Raw genomic sequence first — 19628 nt, 5'->3', positions numbered from 1 at the left:
CCTTTACACTCATCAGAGTGGCCAACCCCCCAAAAAAACCCCAGCAATTCTAAGAACACCCCAATATCACATGTTATGAAGTGAGGCAATGGGGACTCACCCACTGGTAGTGGGATGGCAACCTGCTAGAACTTCTTAGTAGGGCAATTTAGTATTGTCCATAAAGGGGGAGGAGCAGTTCCTACTTATTTCCTACTTCCTAGCAGTTCTGTTTCTAAGATTACCCTGGAGAAACTCTCACGCAGATGCACAGAGAGAAATGCCTGAGAACCTTTACGGCTGTTCCAACTGCTATCACGGGGAGGTGGGTGGGGGCAGGGGAGAAGCAACACAACTGTTCATTTCCAGGAAAATGGATAGATTGTAGTAGATCCGTTTAACAAAGTACTGTATCTCAGCAGTAATATTTAATGAACGACAACTACATTCTTGAACACAGATGAATCTCACGGACATAATGTTGTGTGAAAAAACAAGGTTAGAGAATACCTGCAAGATTCCATTTATATAGATCCAGAGGCATGCGAGACTAAAGCAATTGGTCAAATAAGCCTTCACTGTTACTGTATAATTTGTACTTTGTAATATCTGGTTGTTGCATGGTTCGTTAAGCTTCAGGCTAACAGAAAATTAAGCATTAACTATGGTGCCAGGGGAAAAAAAATCTGCGAAGTCAAAACCTTTAAAATCCATCTACAAAATTTTAGTAAATCTCCGTGTAGGAAATTAGAAAGATCATCTTAGGCGATCTTTAAAATGCCATCGGTAAATCAGACTTCATCCTGAACCCCGCCCTTCCGCAGGCCATCCGAGCACGAAATGCGGTCCCCTATGTGCGTTAACTTGCCGTGACACCTGTCCGAGCGCCAGTCGCCTGCTGCATGCCTAGCCCACCAAAGCGTTCTGTCTGGACGGTGTCACTGGAGAAGGCAGAGACATGTCCAGGGCGCAGATCTCAGCTCTGGTGTTTGGCGTTGGAGGGTTTGGAGCTCTCGTCGCGGCCACCGCCTCCAATGAGTGGAAAGTGACCACCCGAGCATCGTCCGTGATAACGGCCACTTGGGTTTACCAGGGTCTGTGGATGAACTGCGCAGGTAACGCGTTGGGTTCTTTCCATTGCCGACCGCACTTTACTATCTTCAAAGTAGAAGGTAAATATAATGGCTTTGTTTGGGGTGGAAGTAAAATGTCAACTTTTCCCCTCACTATGCCGAAGCAGCTGCATACAGTGGGCTGTTAACTCTGTAAAGACTGAGTGTTTCATTAAAGTGCCAGGTATGGCTTAGGAGGATTGACATGTCAGAATGTGGGCTGAAAGAATGAAATCATGTATTTCATATGGCAGAGGAAAGTTAATAATTTCATGGATCTTTTACAAATACCTAATGCAAATGATAGACTCCAAGGGACAGGGCAGAAGTGACTGTTTTATTTATTTTTAAAGATTTATTTATTTTAGAGAGTGAGTGCACACAGGAGGGGGAGTGCAGAGGGAGAGAGAGAGAATCTCAAGCGGACTCCCCGCTGAGCGCGGAGCCTGACATGGGGCTCAGTCTCATCACCCTGATATCATGAGCTGAGGCGAAATCCAGAGTCAGCTGCTTAACCGACTCAGCCCCCCAGGTGCCCCCCAGAAGTGACTGTTTTAAAAGCTAGTTTCAATTTGTCTCACATCATGGAGAAATCTTTTATACACAGGTTATCCCATGTTCCTATATTTCCTTGGGCCGTCTGAGCATGAAGTACATACACAGATGCATATGTGTATATTCATGTATATATTTAGGGTGATAGAAGCATACGACAAGGACAGTGCTGAGGAAAAATTCTGTTTACAGAGGTGTTTCTATTTTTTTAAATCATATTTAATGATAAAATAGCACAGCAAGAATTTAAAAAGTAGCTAAGTGAAAGAAAATGCCCATGAACTTTGCCTTTTTGTTACTTGGTTTTATTTAAAAAAAAATATATGTAAGCAAGCTTTCATCGTTATGCATGTTAGAAACTCTATTACAAGTATATGTATCTTAGGGAATTTTTTTTCTTTAAAGGCATTTTCATACCTCAGGATACCTCCAGGGAAACAACTACTTGCTTTTATGTCATTTTAAGAATCACTATCTGCCTCTGCTTTCTGCCTATTTAATGCGTTTACAAATCTGCCGTAAGTTGTGGGTTTATTATGTTAAATATTGCCCGTTGGTGTTTTATAAAATGTAGTCTTTTCGCCACCAAATGGCAAAACTGTACCTTGGTCCCAGTAAAGAAACCGAAAGAAAATTTTAACTAGGAAGTTACTAAAGCATAATATTTTATGGGATTTTGTGTCAAGTATTCACGTCATTAGTGCACAATTCGTGCCAAAGGATAAAGAGAGAATGCTTAGTTAAAGCCAGGAGAATTCTAATGATAATCAACGGAAATGTTCAGGCTTGGGTAGCCCACTTAGGTGCTCAAATAACGAACTTTCCTAAGCACCCATTTGAAGAACCAATGCTATATTTCTTTTCAGTCCCAACTTGTAAACTTACTTTGGGCTATTTCAGAATTGCTCCTTCTCCTCTGGAAGGTTTCCCTAGGCACAAGGGGAAATTGTAGAAGGAGAAGAGGGTTGTGGGTACCACTGGTGTCCTTCTGCACATCTCTGGGGTTCTTCTCTCTCCATGGCCCCCTGTGTCCACTCCCATCTTGGGCAGCAAGTAGAAGATATGTCACATGGGTAAGTGTAGTTCTTTGTTCTTTACTGGGTTCATCTTTTTTTTTTTTTAAGGAGAAATTTTTTTTAAGATTTTATTTTTAAGTAATCTCCACACCCAATGTGGGGCTCAAACCCACAACCCTGAGATCAAGAGTTACGTGCTCTACTGACTGAGCCAGCCAGGCACCCCTACTGGGTTCATCTTCTTTTTTTAATATTCTTTTTTTTTTTTTAAGATTTTATTTATTTGACAGAGAGACAGCAAGAGCAGAAACACAAGCAGAGGGGCGCCTGGGTGGCTCAGATGGTTAAGTGTCTGCCTTCGGCTCAGGTCGTGATCCCAGGGTCCTGGGATCGAGCCCCACATTGGGCTCCTGGCTCAACGGGGAGCCTGCTTCTCCCTCTGCCTCTGCCTCTCCCCCTGCTCATGCTCTCTCTCTATCTCTGTGTCTCAAATGAATAAATAAAATCTTTAAAAAAAAAAAAAAAAGAAACACAAGCAGGGGGAGTGGGAGAGGGAGAAGCAGGCTTCCCGCAGAGCAGGGAGCCCGTTGTGGGGCTCGATCCCAGGACCCTGGGATCACGACCTGGGCCGAAGGCAGATGCTTAACTGACTGAGCCACCCAACGCCCCTGGGTTCATCCTTTTATTTATTTATTTATAAAGATTTTATTTATTTGAGTGACAGAGACCGCACAGGTGGGAAGGAGAGGGAGAAGCAGGTTCCCTGCTGAGCAAGGAGCCCGATGCAGGACTCGATCCCAGGACCCTGGGATCATGACCTGAGCCGAAGGCAGATGCTTAACCGACTGAGCCACTCAGGCGCCCCAGGCTCATCCTTTCAAAAAAATATTTTGTCTTATTACCCTTTACTCCATATTCCTTAGTGAAACCCAGTTATTTGAAAAATTAACATTCAACCTTAGCTCCAAAGTGGGTTAAAGGACCGTGGTAGATTTCCGTATGACTCCAGTAGCTACTTCCCCAAATGCATCTTAGAAAACAGGGAGTAAGATGTTACAGTTACTATATAGTTCATGGTGGCCGAAATAATCTTCCCCCCTTAAAATTTTATCCCCCGGATTCTGCTTTTCTATATTAAAGATAATGTGTTCTCTATCTGCTGTGTACCCTGCACATGAAAGGTAATTTAAAAAATATGGTCCACTGACAACGCTTTGATTAGAACATGTAAAATTAACATAATCTCTCCCCATTCCTCATCCTGAATCAAAATCTTTATAAAATAAACAAGTTGCTACAGAAATCTATTTTCAATATCAGGAACACTGATTCATGTTTCCAAAGGAAACGGGGGCTCACATCCTTATTCACGTGGAGTCATTGCTGCCGATGCTGGTGGCTTTTCCTTTACTCCTGTTGGAAAACAGAACAGTGGGGGTGTTGGGGAAGGCTCGATGCCAGCAGGCTCTCCGACATCACAATAATTCCACAGTGAGAACAGAACTCAGAAGCCAGTGAGGAATGAAAATGGGTATATCGTGTTGTAAAAGAATGAACTATTTAAGCCTACAATGTCGATTTGAGACAAATCTTCTTAGACTTAGATCCGATTAAGCCTCCTTTAAGAAAGAAAAACAGAGCCAGGGTGTTTGTTGGCCTGTTTTTTGCCTTGCTGGTTACACAACCTCACTGCCGGAGTCCTGCCTTCTTGTTTCGACCGCCTCAGATGTCCCAGTGTAGCTGCGGCGTTTTAGGGACTCACGTGGGTTAATAGTGACTACAGCCTTTAAAGATCGGATGTGAGCCAGTGCTTCTCTGGACAAGAGCATTTACAGTTATGGTGAAAAATACAGGCCCTCTTTGACTATAGTTCTGTGGAATGAACTGGAGAAAAATACCCCAGGGATACGTGTAATTCCATCCCCATCATGGCTGGCCTGCTGCTTGACTCAACTTCAAAAGCCCATCACTGTCTTGAGGTGCAGTATCCACCATAGGCTGCTTCTCTAGTTCTGTCATGTTTTGTCCCTCTCTCATGTCACCGTTAATAGCGGTATTTCAACTATGAAAGCCAAGCATCTCTCCGGGAGGGAAGCAGTCATTTCTGACAGGAAAGTCTCAGTCCAGAAAGCGTTGCTACAAGGAGGGACTGCAGGGCATTGTGGTCACCTTGAAGACAGGGACCCGGACCGTGGGGTTCTCCTTGAGCTCCTGGCACACAGGGGGGCTCTGGATAGATATTTGCAACATGGCTGAACAACAAAATAATGAAGGAGACAATGGTTCCTGATGAGGGCAAAATTGTACTCGTGGAGAAAGGCCAGAGCGGCATGAATGGAGTGATTTAGGACATGTACTCAGGCAACAAAAAGGAAGATCACTGAATTGCAATTCAGCGGACCGAACTTCAAACTCTCTCTCTTTTTTTTTTTTTTTTTTAAGATTTTACTTATTTATTTGACAGAGAGAGAGCACAAGCAGGGGGAGTGGGAGAGGGAGAAGCAGGCTCTCTGCTAAACAGGGAGCCCAACGTGGGGCTCGATCCCCGGACCCTGGGATCATGACCTGAGCTGAAGGCAGATGCTTAACCGACAGAGCCACCCAGGCGCCCCAAACTCTGACTCTTTTATTAACTAGCTGCCAAGACCTTGACTTTGCAAATGAATCTCCCTGTGTCTCATTCATAAATTTCTTTCTCCGTAAATTGAGAGAGCTGGACTCCAAGAGTCCTTTTTAAAAAAATTGTTTTTAAAGATTTTATTTATTTGACAGAGAGATATAGCGAGAGAGGGAACACAAGCAGGGGGAGTGGGAGAGGGAGAGGCAGGCTTCCCACTGAGCAGGGAGCCTCACAGGCTCAATCCGGGACGCTGGGATCATGACCTGAGCCGAAGGCAGACGCTTAACGACTGAGCCACCCAAGCGCCCCTCCAAGAGTCCTTGAAGTATCTTTCAACCTGAAGTTCAGTTGCAGGGCTTTGCAAAGCTTCACCACCTCAGGGTAGTTCAAAGAAGAATTACGGCTGTAAAAGTTCCCTTAACATAATTGCTCATGAGATTAGTCCTTCTTTTTCTCCTGTTATCTATTATCTTAGCTGGCTTCCTGTGTTCCTGCTTAGAATCTTATCTGCATCTGGGTGGAGATAGGCTTAAAGACCTCAAATGACTCAATGAGTAATGACCAAGTAAAGGTCATGAATGAAATCAAACATTATTTTGGAAGCTGGCAGTCAAATGATGCTGGCTGCCTATAGGAGCATGAACCTTCTTCTGTCCTCCCTACATATCTCCTCCACCTCTCTCCCCCCATCCCCTTAACAGCCATGCCATAAGAATGGGGTAAAGAGGACACCTGGGTGGCGCAGTTGGTTGGGCGACTGCCTTCGGCTCAGGTCATGATCCTGGAGTCCCGGGATCGAGTCCCACATGCTCGGCAGGGAATCTGCTTCTCCCTCTGACCCACCCCCCTCTCATGCTCTATCTCATTCTCTCTCTCAAATAAATAAAATCTTTAAAAAAAAAAAAAAGAATGGGGATAAAGAGGGTGCCTGGGTGGCTCAGTCGGTTAAGCGTCTGCTTTCGGCTCAGGTCATGATCCCAGGGTCATGGGATCGAGTCCCGCATCGGGCTCCTTGCTCAGCAGGGAGCCTGCTTCTCCCTCTCCTGCTCCCCCTGCTTGTGCTTGCTCTGTGTCAAATAAATAAATAAAATCTTAAAAAAAAAATGGGGCATAAAGGAATGGCATTGGCTAGAGAAAAGTTTTCTGTGGGTGTTTATTCACATATAGGGAACAGCTGGGAGCCATCTGAGGTCATAACTAGATTTCTTGCTAGTTGATAGGTGTGCCTTAGTCTATGATTAACAGTAAATACATCTCAAACAGTGGTAATAAAAACGAATTACCTTACCAGTGAGGGAAGATTGACTTTAGTGATTTAAATCCTTCCAAAATATTTCACAAATAACACATTTGATAGATCTCTGCACTCTTGGAAGGCATTTCCCTTTCATCTCAGGAGAGGTATCCATTTGCTAAGATTCTGACTGCTTTCTGAGATTTAATTTCATTAATTAAAGCTAAAGTTGGGACACCTGGGTGGCTCAGTCGGTTAAGCATCTGCCTTTGGCTCTGGTCGTGATCCCAGGGTCCTGGGATCGAGTCCAGCTTCAGGCTCCTGGCTCAGTGGGGGAGCCTGCTTCTCCCTCTACCTGCTGCTCCCCCCTGCTTGTGCTCTCTCTCTCTCTGGCAAATGAATAAATAAGATCTTTAAAAAAATAAAATAAAATGAAGCTAACATTAATTTTAGATTTATTTTCTTGCCATGTTCCAAGTGCATATAAAGTTATTTAAAATCATATAGAAAAACTCAAGTTTTGTCTTTGGCAGTTTTCACCCCTAAAATAAGCCCAAGAAACGTTTGACATGTTTTTGCCCCAACAAAAAAAAATGACGATTTCATATGCATACTGACGCGATAGGTGAATTATATTTTCACAGTAGAATCTGGACACGATGAGCCACCATAAAACTGTCTCTATGCCAAAAGCAATGGAATGCGTCGTGCTGAAAGGTGCCCATGATGCTGTGAAGGTGAAGCCAGAGCCAAAGCAGCCACGATTAGTCTCGTCTAGAATTCTACGACCGTACGCTGCAGGGTGTTCCTTCATGGAAGCACCGGAGATTTCAGAACGGTTGTCTCCATTAACAGTCTCCCTGGGGCCAGGACCTTATCTGATTGATCCTGGTATCCTTGGTATCCACCACTGTGGCTGGCTCCTAGCAGGCACTCGAGAAAGGTTTGTGGATTGAACAAATGGAAGACGTTGTTCATGGAGTTAAATTGTAACATTTAAGAGATGCAGAGGGAATCTGTTGTGTCACCAAGCTCTAGCAAAGGGAGAAGGCCATAGGGAAGTGCTTAAAAGGAGAGCCGTGCGTGGTTTTTATGATGAGATGCAAGAGGCATTTTTCAAGACACATACTGATTTTTTTAAACTTTTTTTTTTTAAAGGTTTTATTTATTTGACAGAGAGACACAGTTAGAGAGGGAGAAGCAGGCTTCCTGCAGAGCAGGGAGCCCGATGCGGGGCTCGATCCGAGGATCCTGGGATCATGACCTGAGCCGAAGGCAGACGCTTAACTGACTGAACCACCCAGGCACCCCTAAACTTTTTTTTTTAAAGATTTTATTTATTTGACAGAAAAAACACAAGCGGGGGGAGGGGCAGAAGCAGCAGGAGAAGCAGGCTCCCCGCTGAGCAGGGAGCCCGACGGGGAGCTTAAGCGACTGAGTCACCCAGGCGCCCAGGACACATACTGATTTAGAGCCTTGCTTCTTACAGGATGGTCCTCAGACCAGCGGCATCTGTATCACCTGAGAGCTTGCTAGAAACGCAGACTCTGGGGCTCTGCCACAGATCTGCTGAATCAAAGTCTGCATTTGAACATCTCCAGGTGTCTCCTATGCAGATTAAAATTTTGAGAAATCCTTCCTGATGAGAGCTTGGACTTTGGGTCTAATGGACTCACCCTTTACTAACTAAGGGTCTTAATTTCCCCCGGCTTCAATTTTCTTACCTGCTACATGGTGATTAACCAAGATAGCAGAGGCAAATGCCTTTTACAATGCCAGGCGGAGACACTCAGCTGAGGGTAGCGGCCCTCCTTGCTGTGTGTCTTTCAGCACCGAGAAAGCTAACATCTCAATTGTAGGGGCGTGACTTTGTTCCATCAATTTGCTTCCAGCTGGGACCGCTGTAGCTGCTTCCTGGGATCTGAAGCCAACTAGACGGGAGCCACTGAACCCTAGGTCATATTTATAATGATGCAAAGAATACTGTGCTCATCGGACGCACACTGTTTATGCTTAGGATTTGTTAGACCTCATAGGTGAGACCATATTGCATTTAGAAGTCAGGTTCTCGCTACACATGTGGGGACCTGTTCCTTACGACAGTCACATGTTGCATCTGTTGGAAATGGGGAGAAAAAATCCACTTTCTGCTCCACTCAGGGAGGTAGAGCTTCACCAAACCAAGATTAGGCAGCCAAAAAAGGATAAAGATTTACTCAAATATTGCTAGCCCTGAGGACTGGGAAAAACTCTGTGACAGTTTAATATATTGATTTGAATCACATTCACATTTTACAAAGTGCTTTCACATAATTACTTTTATCCAAAGGATGGTATTCTATAGCCCCCATTATATGGACAAAGTAACTGAGGCTCACAGGGGAACGTATTTGTAACTTTGTATGGTCGTCTACAGATTTTGGGGGGAAATCTTCAGCATTTTGTACTAGCTGCCAAAGCTGTATTTGAGTCCCAGCTCTGCCACTAATTTTTTTAAAAGCATTTATACAGGTTTTATTGAAAATAAATCAGTTTATCATATACTCAAATGTATGCATGACTTTCTCATAGAGACTTTTTTCTTAGTCTTCTGTAGGCTTTTTTTTTGTTTTTTTTTAATAGAGTATCTCCTGCCCTCTTTAGTCCAGATTTTATAACTATTTAGGAAAGAGATCTAACTCTATAGCATTAATTCTGACTTCAGCTTCTGTTGCTTCGTGAAAACAGGTCATTCTTGCCATTTCTGGCAGACACAGTTGACAGGAGACAGGACAGGAAATGATATAATGATTCCAGAATTGTATATTTCCCCTCTGCCCTGCTGTTTGGGGAATGACCTTACCGTTAACCAGGAAATTGCCACAAATTTTTGTATGACCTTGTGTAAGTCACTTAAATTTGTTTCCTTTTTTTTATCTGTAGGATGAGGAGGGTGAGAAGGAGGATATCTAGTTAATACTTCAAAAGTTTGTGGAACGATCAAGGAAAATAGTCCTATTACATGAAAGACTATATATTTTATTTATTTATTTAAAGATTTGTTTATTTGAGGGAGAGAGAGAGCATGAGCAGGGGGAAGCAGCAGAGGGAGAGGGGGAAGCAGCAGAGGGAGAGGGGGAAGCAGGCTCCCCGCTGAGATCATGCCCTGAGCTGAAGGCAGACACTTGAACCGACTGAGCCACCCAGGCACCGACTAATATGTTTTAAAATGTAGCTGGGGGCGCCTGGGTGGCTCAGTCGGTTAGGCGTCTGCCTTCAGCTCGGGTCATGATCCCAGGACCCTGCATCGGGCTCCCTGCTGGGCACGGACACCTGCTTCCCCTCCCACTCCCCCTGCTTGTGTGCTCACACACACACTCTCTCTTCTGTCAAATAAATAATAAAATCTTTAAAATACAAATAAAATAAAATGTTGGAATTTTAGTCAGGGATGGTAAGACACAAAATGCTGTCATGAAGGAAGAAGTTTTTATACTCACAGATCCCTAGAAGCAGGAGGCCTGGCTCCCCACACCAGGCTACTGGGAAAGTGCCAGAGCCAGTAAGGGGTGGGGGCGGGCGGGGGGGAAGGCGGGAGTGAGAGGAGAGCAGGGCCAACGCCTTCACTGTGGTTTTCCTGGGAAGGAAGGGATGAGGCAGAGTGATCAGGCTCAGCAGGTTGCGGACTGGCTAGCGAGAATAACCTCAGCGGGCTCTGGGGTGTAGGGCCTGTCCGAAATTGTCCGTACCTGGTCCTGGGTTGATTAGGCCAGAGGTAGAGGCTCACTGTGTGAAAGCTTGACAAAGAAAGTAGTTGGGGTGGGGGGTGGGCTTTGGCCGTGTTGATTTGCATTTGAAAGGTGACTTGTTTGTTATCTCTGAGAATTGGTTAGCCCTGGGAGGGCAGTCTCCCTCTCCCCCACCTGCCACAGCAAGGCTGCGGAAGCCAAGCACCGAGAATGCCACCGATAGGAACGCTGATGGTTAATTCAGTGTGGATACAGTCTCCTTTGGTGTTTGCATAGGTAGGTGTGCAAGGCAGGTGCTCTGCTATTCCACTTCTCCGTAGGGCTTCACATGCTTATCTGATCTGCAGGACTTGTTTTCTCCTGGTAAATATTTTGTGTGGAAAGGGTTCAGGTTTATTTTTCACAGGGTTCACTGCTCCTCGGTCTGCTCATTGCCCAACTGACCACACATGCGACAAATCAGCTCTATCGAGTGTCCTCTGCGCAGTTTCCATGCCTTAGACTATCTCTCCTCCTCAGGGAGACACACTCAAAGGACACTTTCTGGGGAAACACATGCTGGAGCTAGCCATTTCAGAACTGTGCTGCTGCCGTGCATTTTTAGGTCATTCCAGAGAATTCGGAAAGCTCTATTGCTCTTCAGTGAACTCGGGATAATTAAGCCGCCTTTCAGGAGCCAGCTGGTTTCACAATTAGGCTTTGGCCAGGTTTTTGTGTGTATTACAGGAAAAATTGATTACCAAAGGTTGACATTTTGGCAACCCGCTGTGCTGCCATATTACAGCTACAAAGGAACCCTGTAAATAGTTAATTCACTTATTCACTAATGAGTGCCTTCATCAAAGCATTCATTAGATTCCTGGCACAGAATATAGGTCTGGGGACTGAGTGAGGAAAAGGACAGAAGCCTATCCTCAGTGGGTGGTGCTGACAGTCATTTAGCAAACAATTAGCTCGGCATGATAAGTGCTATCTGGTGATAAAGTTCAGCGGGGTAGGCAGACTTCCCAGAGGAACTAGCGCTGGATCCATCTTGAAAGATGGGTGGTGGGGCGCCTGGGTGGCTCAGTCGTTAAGCGTCTGCCTTCGGCTCAGGTCATGATCTCAGGGTCCTGGGATCCAGCCCCGCATCGGGCTCCCTGCTGTGTGGGAAGTCTGTTTCTTCCTCTCCCCCTGCTTCTGTTCCCTCTCCCGCTGTCTCTCTCTCTGTCAAACAAATAAAATCTTAAAGAAAAAAAAGAAAGATGGGTGGAAGTTTGCCAAGGAGAAAGCCGGGGAGGGCATTTCAGGCTATGGGGACTCAGGCAGCTCTACAACTTATTAACTGCAGGACTCTGGGCAAAAGGCTTGACGCATGAGCTCCTCCATCTGTAAAATGGGAATAATAGCCTCTCCTTCCGAGGGTGGTGGTGAGAGTTAAGTGCGTTCCTTCGTGTGGAGCATCTAGAGCCGTGTCTGGTACAGAAAGCAAGGGCCTTAGAGCAGGAGGGAACCAAGGGCCTGAGGGAACAGCAAGCATTGTGCAGGGGCTGAACCCGAAGTTGTCCAGGGAGATGTGAAAAATCAGCCTGCAGGTGTCGGGAAGGGGGAGCTTGCCAAGGGGCCTTTAAGCTCTATGAAGAAGGTCATGAAGAAGGGGGAGCTAGAAAACTAGTGAGACATTCTGAGCAGAGCATACCTGATAGGGCCCACATTTTGGAAAGATCCTGCTGTATTTCATGTTAGAACCTGACCCAAGGGGGCAGCAGTGGGAACAGGCCCAGAAGATATTTAGAGGGAGAACTGGTAAGCCAGCAATGGGGTGACTTGTGAGGGACGAGAGGTGTCAAGGACGGCCCTGAGTACCCCTGCCGGGAGACCTGATGGGCACTGACAGAGAAAGCTGCTTGCAGAGCAGGTGGAAAGATTAATGCAATCCGAGGCACCATTAAGAGCATAAGAATGTCAGAATGAGGAGGCAGTAGCCCCCCCGCCCCCTATATTCTGTAGTTAAATTACATAGTGCTGGTGTTGGACCCTGTGTTTTAAGGGATGTGGACAGAAACCACGTTCACTGATTCTAGAGGACGGTGAATTGGAAGATGAGGGATCTTGAGATAAATTCACGTGGGCAATTATTTTCACCTGGAAAACAGGGGAAAGAATATGGTCAAGGAGGGGGAGTGGGAAAGAGACAAGTAGCACCACTGGGTAAACTTTGCTATGGAATCAGATTTAGGGGCACTATGAAGAAACTTCTTTAGGAGCTGCCCTAGAATGGAATAGGTAGTCCCACAAAGAACTGGCTAGAGGGGCACCTGGGTGGCTCAGTCAGTTAAGCGTCCAACTCTTGGTCTCAGCTCAGGTCATGATCTCAAGGTCCTGAGATCAAGCCCCGTTGTCTGGCTCTGTGCTCAGCAGGAGTCTGCTGGAGATTCTCTCTCCCTCTACTCTTGCACACGTGCTCTCTCTCTCTCTCTCTCAAAAAAAAAAAAGAACTGGCTAGAAGTATCCAGGGGAGGCTGATGATTCTCTGCTAAAATGGTAGTAGAAATAATACCAGCACTGGCTAGGAAGATAGAATAGGTAATCTCTAAAGCTATTTCCGGTTTGAAATCTGAGATTCTGTGAACATGTCAAAAGAGAAAGAAATATTTAAGCACCAATCTTCCTGATTTGCTACTGACTTAAGTATTTTTGGACAACTGTTGGGCTCTGTGCTGCGCACTTGGGAACACAGCAATAAAAAGACTTTGTCTTTGCCCTAGAAGGGAACACTGGTTAAAGTAGTAAATGTTATATATGTTGTATTGTGATTTAAACCAATGTATTAATATATGTTAGAGTTAATATAATAAATATATAATTCTCCAACTAAATTAATATTTTAAAGGGTCCTGAGCAAACGCAAGGGATGCCACCTAACCCTTGCCAGGGACAGAACTGTTCTAAGCCCAGGCATAAAGCTAAGGGATGGGGGCTGGGGGATATGAGAGGACAAGTCCTGCTTTTAACTAACTTCCTTTGGATCAATATTTTCGTTCACGTGTACCAAATATAGTCCATGTATAAAAACCAGACCAGCCATCCTATTGGGAGACTGATTTTCTCCAGAACACAAAATGTGGAATTTTGGCAAGAGGGGCAGTGGGAAATGAAGGCTGTTTTCTATCTTACTACAGCCAGATGTTCTCATTTAATCCACGAGCAAACACTGAGCCAGTCTTATCTGGGGGTTTCAGCCCGCTCTGTAGGACTCCTATAAATGTCCCTACTAAACTGATTCTCTGCTGTGTCGAGATCCTTCCTTGGCTCTGTGCCCTGGCTCTGTGCTCTTACTGCTTTGCTCAGCCTCCCAGTTCCTGGAGATCAGCTGATGCCCTCTCTCCTGTTTAAACCTGGACCTCAGACCCCTCACTTTGTTCTGCCCGCTAATGTTCGGGTTCCAGGCAGTAGATCTGTCTTATGACTGTCCTGCCTGCTGTGGCTGCTCAGCGCTGACCCGATGCCGTCTCTGAGCCCTAAGCTCCGGACTCAACTCATCTGCGTCCTGTTCCTGCTCCCTCACCAGAACGTGCCCTTCTCCCACCCTATTCCCTGGGAGGAACTACTGGAGTATGTCTCCAAGCTGTGAGCGTTTGTGGAGAAAGGAGAAGCAGGTGGGAAGGAATGAAGCAGGAATACGCGTCCTAGTTAACAAAGGGGCACGCAAACAGTTGGGCGTGGCCTTGGTAGGGGGTGGAGCCACAAAGAGGGACCAGCCGACCCTATTAGAGAATTATCTGGGATCCATTTATATCATCTGGGAAAATACCCATGTTATCGTACTGACAACCTCTATCCCAGGTTCAAGTTAGGACTGGCAGAGTTTTGAGCCTGAGAGAAGGTAGCGCTTTCCCCTCGAAACTTCCTATTCCAGCTACAGCTCCAATTCTATCCTGTAGGGGGTGCCCAGGTTCTTGTGGGTGCAGTAATGTCGACTCTGCTTTGTCCTTTCTGCTTCTGCTTCCAGTGCCTTCATTAATTCTTACTGGGAGTGGGGGAGGGGCGGGGTGGAGGTGAGGGTCTGCCTTCGCCCAGGGTGGCGAGCCATCCAGCTTGTGGTCCAGTTCCCCTAGACTTCTAAAGCAGATTCACACTAGAGTGCTCATACCACGTGGGCACACGCGTGTAGACACGGGTCGTTCTCCAGCTAAGTAAACATCTGTACCATTCTCACCACGCAGACACCTCCACACATCTCTCTCACACACACAGACTCACATTCACCACGCAGGCTCCGCACACTCGTAGACACCCATTCACTCATGTACAACCATGCAGGCTCCACACCAAACTGCACCCACACCGCGCTCATCGTGCAGAACCTCACACGTATACACAGTAGCAGAGTCAAAAGCCAGACGTAGAGACCAAGGTGTTCACAGACAGAAACGTGGATCCACAGGGGCACCTGGGTGGCTCCGTTGGTTACTCTTGATTTCGGTTCAGGTCATGATCTCAGGGTTGTGAGATCAAGCCCCGAGTGGGGCTGTGCACTCATTGTGGAGTCCGCTTGAGATTCTCTCTCTCTCTGTCCCCGCACTCTGCTTATTGTGTGTGTGCGCGTGCGCTCTTCCTCTCTCAAAGGAAAAAAAAACGTGGATCTACTGCACAGGAACAGTTGAAGATTTCTGCTCATCAGCACCAGAATAAGGAGTAGTTCACACTGGAGCAGAGAAAACTTAGCTTCTGGCCGCATCCTCAGTCCTCTCACAGCCCCAGAGTACAAACAACCACCACACAGTCCTCGTTGTTTACTAGATGTACTTTCAGTCGCCTTACCTTCTTTCGGGTCTTCTAGCTTGCTAAGTATTCCCTCAGGTGGAATCTGGGGTCTGGCACATTGTGACTCCATAATGATCCCTTCCCTCCTTTCCTTTCCTTCCCCTTCCCCTTCCCCTTTCCTTTCCTCCTTTCCTTTCCTCCCTTCCTTTCTGAGTGCAGACCTTGAAACCTGACTTCCTACTCACATCCCAGATCTGCCATTACTAGCTGTGTGACCTTGGTCTATTACTTAACCTCTCTGCTTCAGTTTCCTTATCTTTAAAATGAGGCTGATAATAGTATCTTCCCTATGAGAAGGGTTAGAGGAGTTGATATAGGAGTTAGCTATTATTGTTGTTTGCTCCAAGCCGCAATTCTAGCCTCTTTTTTTTTTTTTTAAGATTTTATTTATTTATTTGACAGAGAGATAGAGAGAACAAGTAGGCAGAGAGGCAGGCAGAGGGAGAGGGAGAAACAGGCTCCCTGCTGAGCAGGGAGCCGGATGCGGGGCTCGATCCCAGGACCCTGGGATCATGACCTGAGCCGAAGGCAGCCGCTTAACCGACTGAGCCATCCAGGCGCCCCAATTCTAGCCTTTGAAGACTGTTTTGAATTCTGACTCGGTAGTCTTTATATTAGCCACTCTCCCAGCTTAGCATCATCTAAAAACCTTCAGCACATTCCCTGTGGTCTCTGTGGGATTTCCTTCTGTAGAGGCGAAGACCGCTCCCACCCTCCCTCACTCCTGCCCCAGAATTCCAAATCTGGGAGGATGGCCGCACAGCCTCACTTCCTTGCTTTATTCAGCTGCCTTCAGGGAGCACTCACCCCATGCCAGGCCCAGCGCTACGCAGCGTCTCATTTAATCCCCAGAAGGACCCTCTGAGGTAGGCACTATAGTCCCATCCATTCTCGAGATGAGGTAACCGGAGTTTAGAGAAGTTCCATAACTTGCTCAATTTCATGGCTAAGGTGGTGGCCATGGCAGGATTCAAATGTCCGTCTGTGGCTCCCGAAGCCAGTGGATTACCTACCCCCAAGGACACCTCGTGGCTAGTTCCCGGCGAGAGGAATGCGCCACAGCAGTGCTGACTCCCTTCCGAGTCTCCCTGCTGCAACCAGATTGGACTTCGTGTGTTATCTTTTTCCTAGTCTGTGCCCGCGCTCACTCTGTTTGGGCAAATGCCTTTCCTCATCACCCCCTGTGTCCTTCTCCCTTCAAGCTCCACCTCAAATGCCACCTCTCATGAGAAGCCTTTTTAATCTCCTAACCAGAAGGGACCTTTCTCTCCATCCACGCACCCCCCGCTCCCCCCGCCCGCATTGCACTTGGTACTTTCCTTATTGTGATTTTTGTTTCTCTGGCTTGTATGGTGGTTACTCATGTACTTGTCCTTTCCCACCACTAGAGTATAAACCCCGTGAAAACAGAGATTGAGCAGGGTCTCTCTCTGCCTTGCCTAGAAGAGTACCCTGCACAAAATCTGTGCTGTATAGATTCATGCTGAATTAGTGAATTTTTTGTTGGGTTGAATGAATGGTTGCAAGGATAGGACCACAGGGACTGGTTCACCGTCCTTGGTGCCATAACTCAGTCTATCTGGATGGTTACCAGGCACATTTCTCCTTCTTATCCAAAAGCATCACATGAGAGAAGTTGTAAAGCATCTTAGGAAACTCATCACAAGAGGGTCTAACATGGCGTTTCTCGCTCTCAGGAATCGTGCTTGTTCCTGATGGGAGCTTCTTTCTTTAGTAAGAGCTTTAAACCCATCTCTTCAATGAGCTATTCTAGAATTTACCTGGGGTGCAATTGTTACCAAGCTTACCAATGGTAATTTCTGGCATGTACCGTTTTGAAATTCGGGACATTTCCTTAATCCCTAGCCTTCTTCCTGGTCTTGTTTTCCTTCCTTCTAAGATCACATCTGGTCCTTTCACTCGGATGTTCACATTATGAAAAATCTCGGGACCATGCCCAGTGTTCCCTTTGGCCCATAGAAAACAGCTTATATTTGAAAGGTGAACTGAGAAATCAGAATGTGATAAAGATGACTCTGATTATTCTGAACATTTGAACAGACGCACTCTCTGAGGATTTTCTATCCTCTGAGTGGTTCTGGGCTGAGTCCTCCTCTTGGTAATTAATGACTTTAAGATATGGATGCGGCTGCTGGTCTTGTCCACAAATCATCCAGCCATGCACGACCACCGTCAGCAGAAAAAAAGACCTCTCCAGCTCCTCAGCTGCTGGCTTCTGAAGAGTGGCTGGACCGCTTGGCTATTTCTGTGAGGGCTCAAGTTTCTGGGTGTTATGAGCAACTCGGTAGAAAGTGCAAGGTAAACATAAAGTGCATTCACTGAAAGCAGCCTGAATTATAAGTGCCAACCTTCTGGAGAGAGCTGGACGTCATTTGGGTTATCTGTATTCCAGAACAGGTCTGAGGATGATTGCTTTGGAAAAAGTCCTGCTTTTACATGCCTTACTTTATTTGAAGTCAAATGGTTGCAATGAGGAGTGGAAATCGTTTTCTAACAATAAGTTATTTCCTTCCCGGAATTTTCTCCTGTCAGGATTTTCTCTTCGTTACCTGGTTCCCCAACCACACATACCCTGCGACTCCACCGCACCTCCTTAGCTTCTTAAAGTATTTGTGATGATCTTTTATTACTAACGCAGCTGACGGGTCTTCTTCTCTTCCTATGTATAAATCTTGACTCTTCCTTTAATCAATATGTATGTATTACTTTGTAATCTCTCTTATATCTCATATCTTTGATTTTATTTTTCCCATGTGTAGAAGTTATGTTCTCCACCACAGCAGCCTGTGAGAACAATGGTATCATCTAAACATTCGTGCCCCAATTCAAGTGCAGTCCAGGCAGGAACCAGACTTTTTCAGGGGCCCTGCTCTCAATATTTCTGAGCTTCCCTGGTGATGCTTATAATTATCTCCTCATCTACCTGCTGTTATCCTATGTTTGCTATGTGGATATGGCTTCTAGAAGAGGCCCCCTGCATACCTCTCCCAACAACACTGCTGTGCATAGGCTCCTCCCACTTAGAATTCCAGTGCCATTGTTTCTCCCTCAAGGTCAGATGCCCACTACTGCTGGCCTCGGATGTCCCTGTCTCTACCCTGTCTCCTCCTCTCCTCCCTCTCTGTGTTAACTGCAGATAGACTGTCCCAAGGATCCCCACACTGGTAGCAATTTCAGTTCACCTGTGGGTAGGTGTTTCCCACAAAATGCACACGCAGTCAGGATATGGTTCATGTTGATGTCATATTGGGCCAGGACCCTGCAGTCCTCTCTGACAGTTTAAGGAAGGCTGATGCTGGGACCAGGTCTTGGCCTTGGGCTCCTCTCTTTCTCTCTCCCCACCCTTTTTGGGGGTTGATTGCAGGCTGGGAAGGAAAATGGTGCCCATTCTGCAGTCTGGCCTCATCTTAGAGGTTCAGGGGTGATGGTAGTAGAGGGGGGGCGGTGTGGGCATGTAGGAAGATGCAAGAGGATGTAGGGATGCAGGGAGGCTGTCAGGGTGCCAGTTCCCTTCGGAAAACTCGACTCCAGTGAGAATTTGTGAATGTGAATAGACATTGACAGCAAAGACGCCGTCTAGCTCTGTATGCAGTATGTGATTTTCAAATGCAAAAGGATATTTGGGGGGCAAGTGTGATACCTAATTCCATCCCCCCTTCACAATAAAAGTTTGAATTCCAAGCCTACAAGTCCAGTAAAAAAAAAAAAGTCCTTTTACAGAAATCCTTGGCTAGTTGATTTTTTTCTGCTGGTGGGACTTTCCTGCTTTCTCTACAATGTGCTCTGAACTGCCTAGTCCCTGGGGCCACACAAGAAATTGAATATTCTTTGGGGTGCCAGGGAGGCTCAGTCAGTTAAGTGACTGACTCTAGGTTTCGGGTCAGGTCATGATCTCAGGGTTGTGAGATCAAGCCCTGCGTCGGGCTCCACACTCAGAGCAGAGTCTGCGTGAGATTCTCTCTCTCCCTCTGCCCCTCCCCCACTAAAATAAATAAATATATCTTAAAGAAGTTGAATATTCCCATTTCTGGAGGCTTTGATGATTCCCGGGCTCACCCTTCATTTTTTTTTAATGGCCGTGTTTCAAAACAGGCATGCAAAGTTCCTGGAAATTTAACAATTGGCTCTCAGAGCTGGTATGAGCCAGGGCAAGTCAGCCCCAGCATACGGCTGGTTATGGATGAATATACTCTGTCTCACCTGCTAGACCGCAGATCGAGGAGGGCAGGCTCCAGCCTCTAATTACCTTTGTTTTCCTTTTAGCATCTTACACCTATCAGATACAATATGACAACAGGGAAGTCAGCGAGAGAAAATATGCTTCCTCCTTTGAATCTACCTCATAGGTGACCAGATTTTTCCTATGGCTCCAATTTTAGACTACTTTTTCTCACTATCACTAGTACATTTGTTTCATTTCTCCTGCTACATATTACCTTTTTATAGCTTAGAACTCAATCTTACTCATGGTCCTGAACTCCTGGGAGCCTCATCATTTCTTGATCTTTTCAGTGATGGACAGTTCACCTTTGTCCAGTCAAAATTCACCTCACTGGC

General features: G+C 46.1%; 1 protein-coding gene across 1 annotated transcript in view; it reads left to right on the top strand.

Annotated features, from left to right (window-relative positions):
- Window positions 1–937: 937 nt before the first annotated feature.
- CLDN10 (claudin 10) overlaps window positions 938–19628 on the top strand; it is a 104742-nt gene continuing 86051 nt past the window's right edge. Inside the window, exon 1 of the mRNA XM_032402751.1 lies at window positions 938–1151. Within this exon, the coding sequence (XP_032258642.1) occupies window positions 938–1151 (214 nt within the window). The remainder of the gene's footprint in view (window positions 1152–19628) is intronic.

The sequence above is a fragment of the Phoca vitulina genome, unplaced genomic scaffold, assembly GCF_004348235.1.
Source record: "Phoca vitulina isolate PV1807 unplaced genomic scaffold, GSC_HSeal_1.0 scaffold5, whole genome shotgun sequence".
NCBI classification, from domain to species: domain Eukaryota; kingdom Metazoa; phylum Chordata; class Mammalia; order Carnivora; family Phocidae; genus Phoca; species Phoca vitulina.
This window is presented reverse-complemented; position numbering and strand designations above follow the sequence as displayed.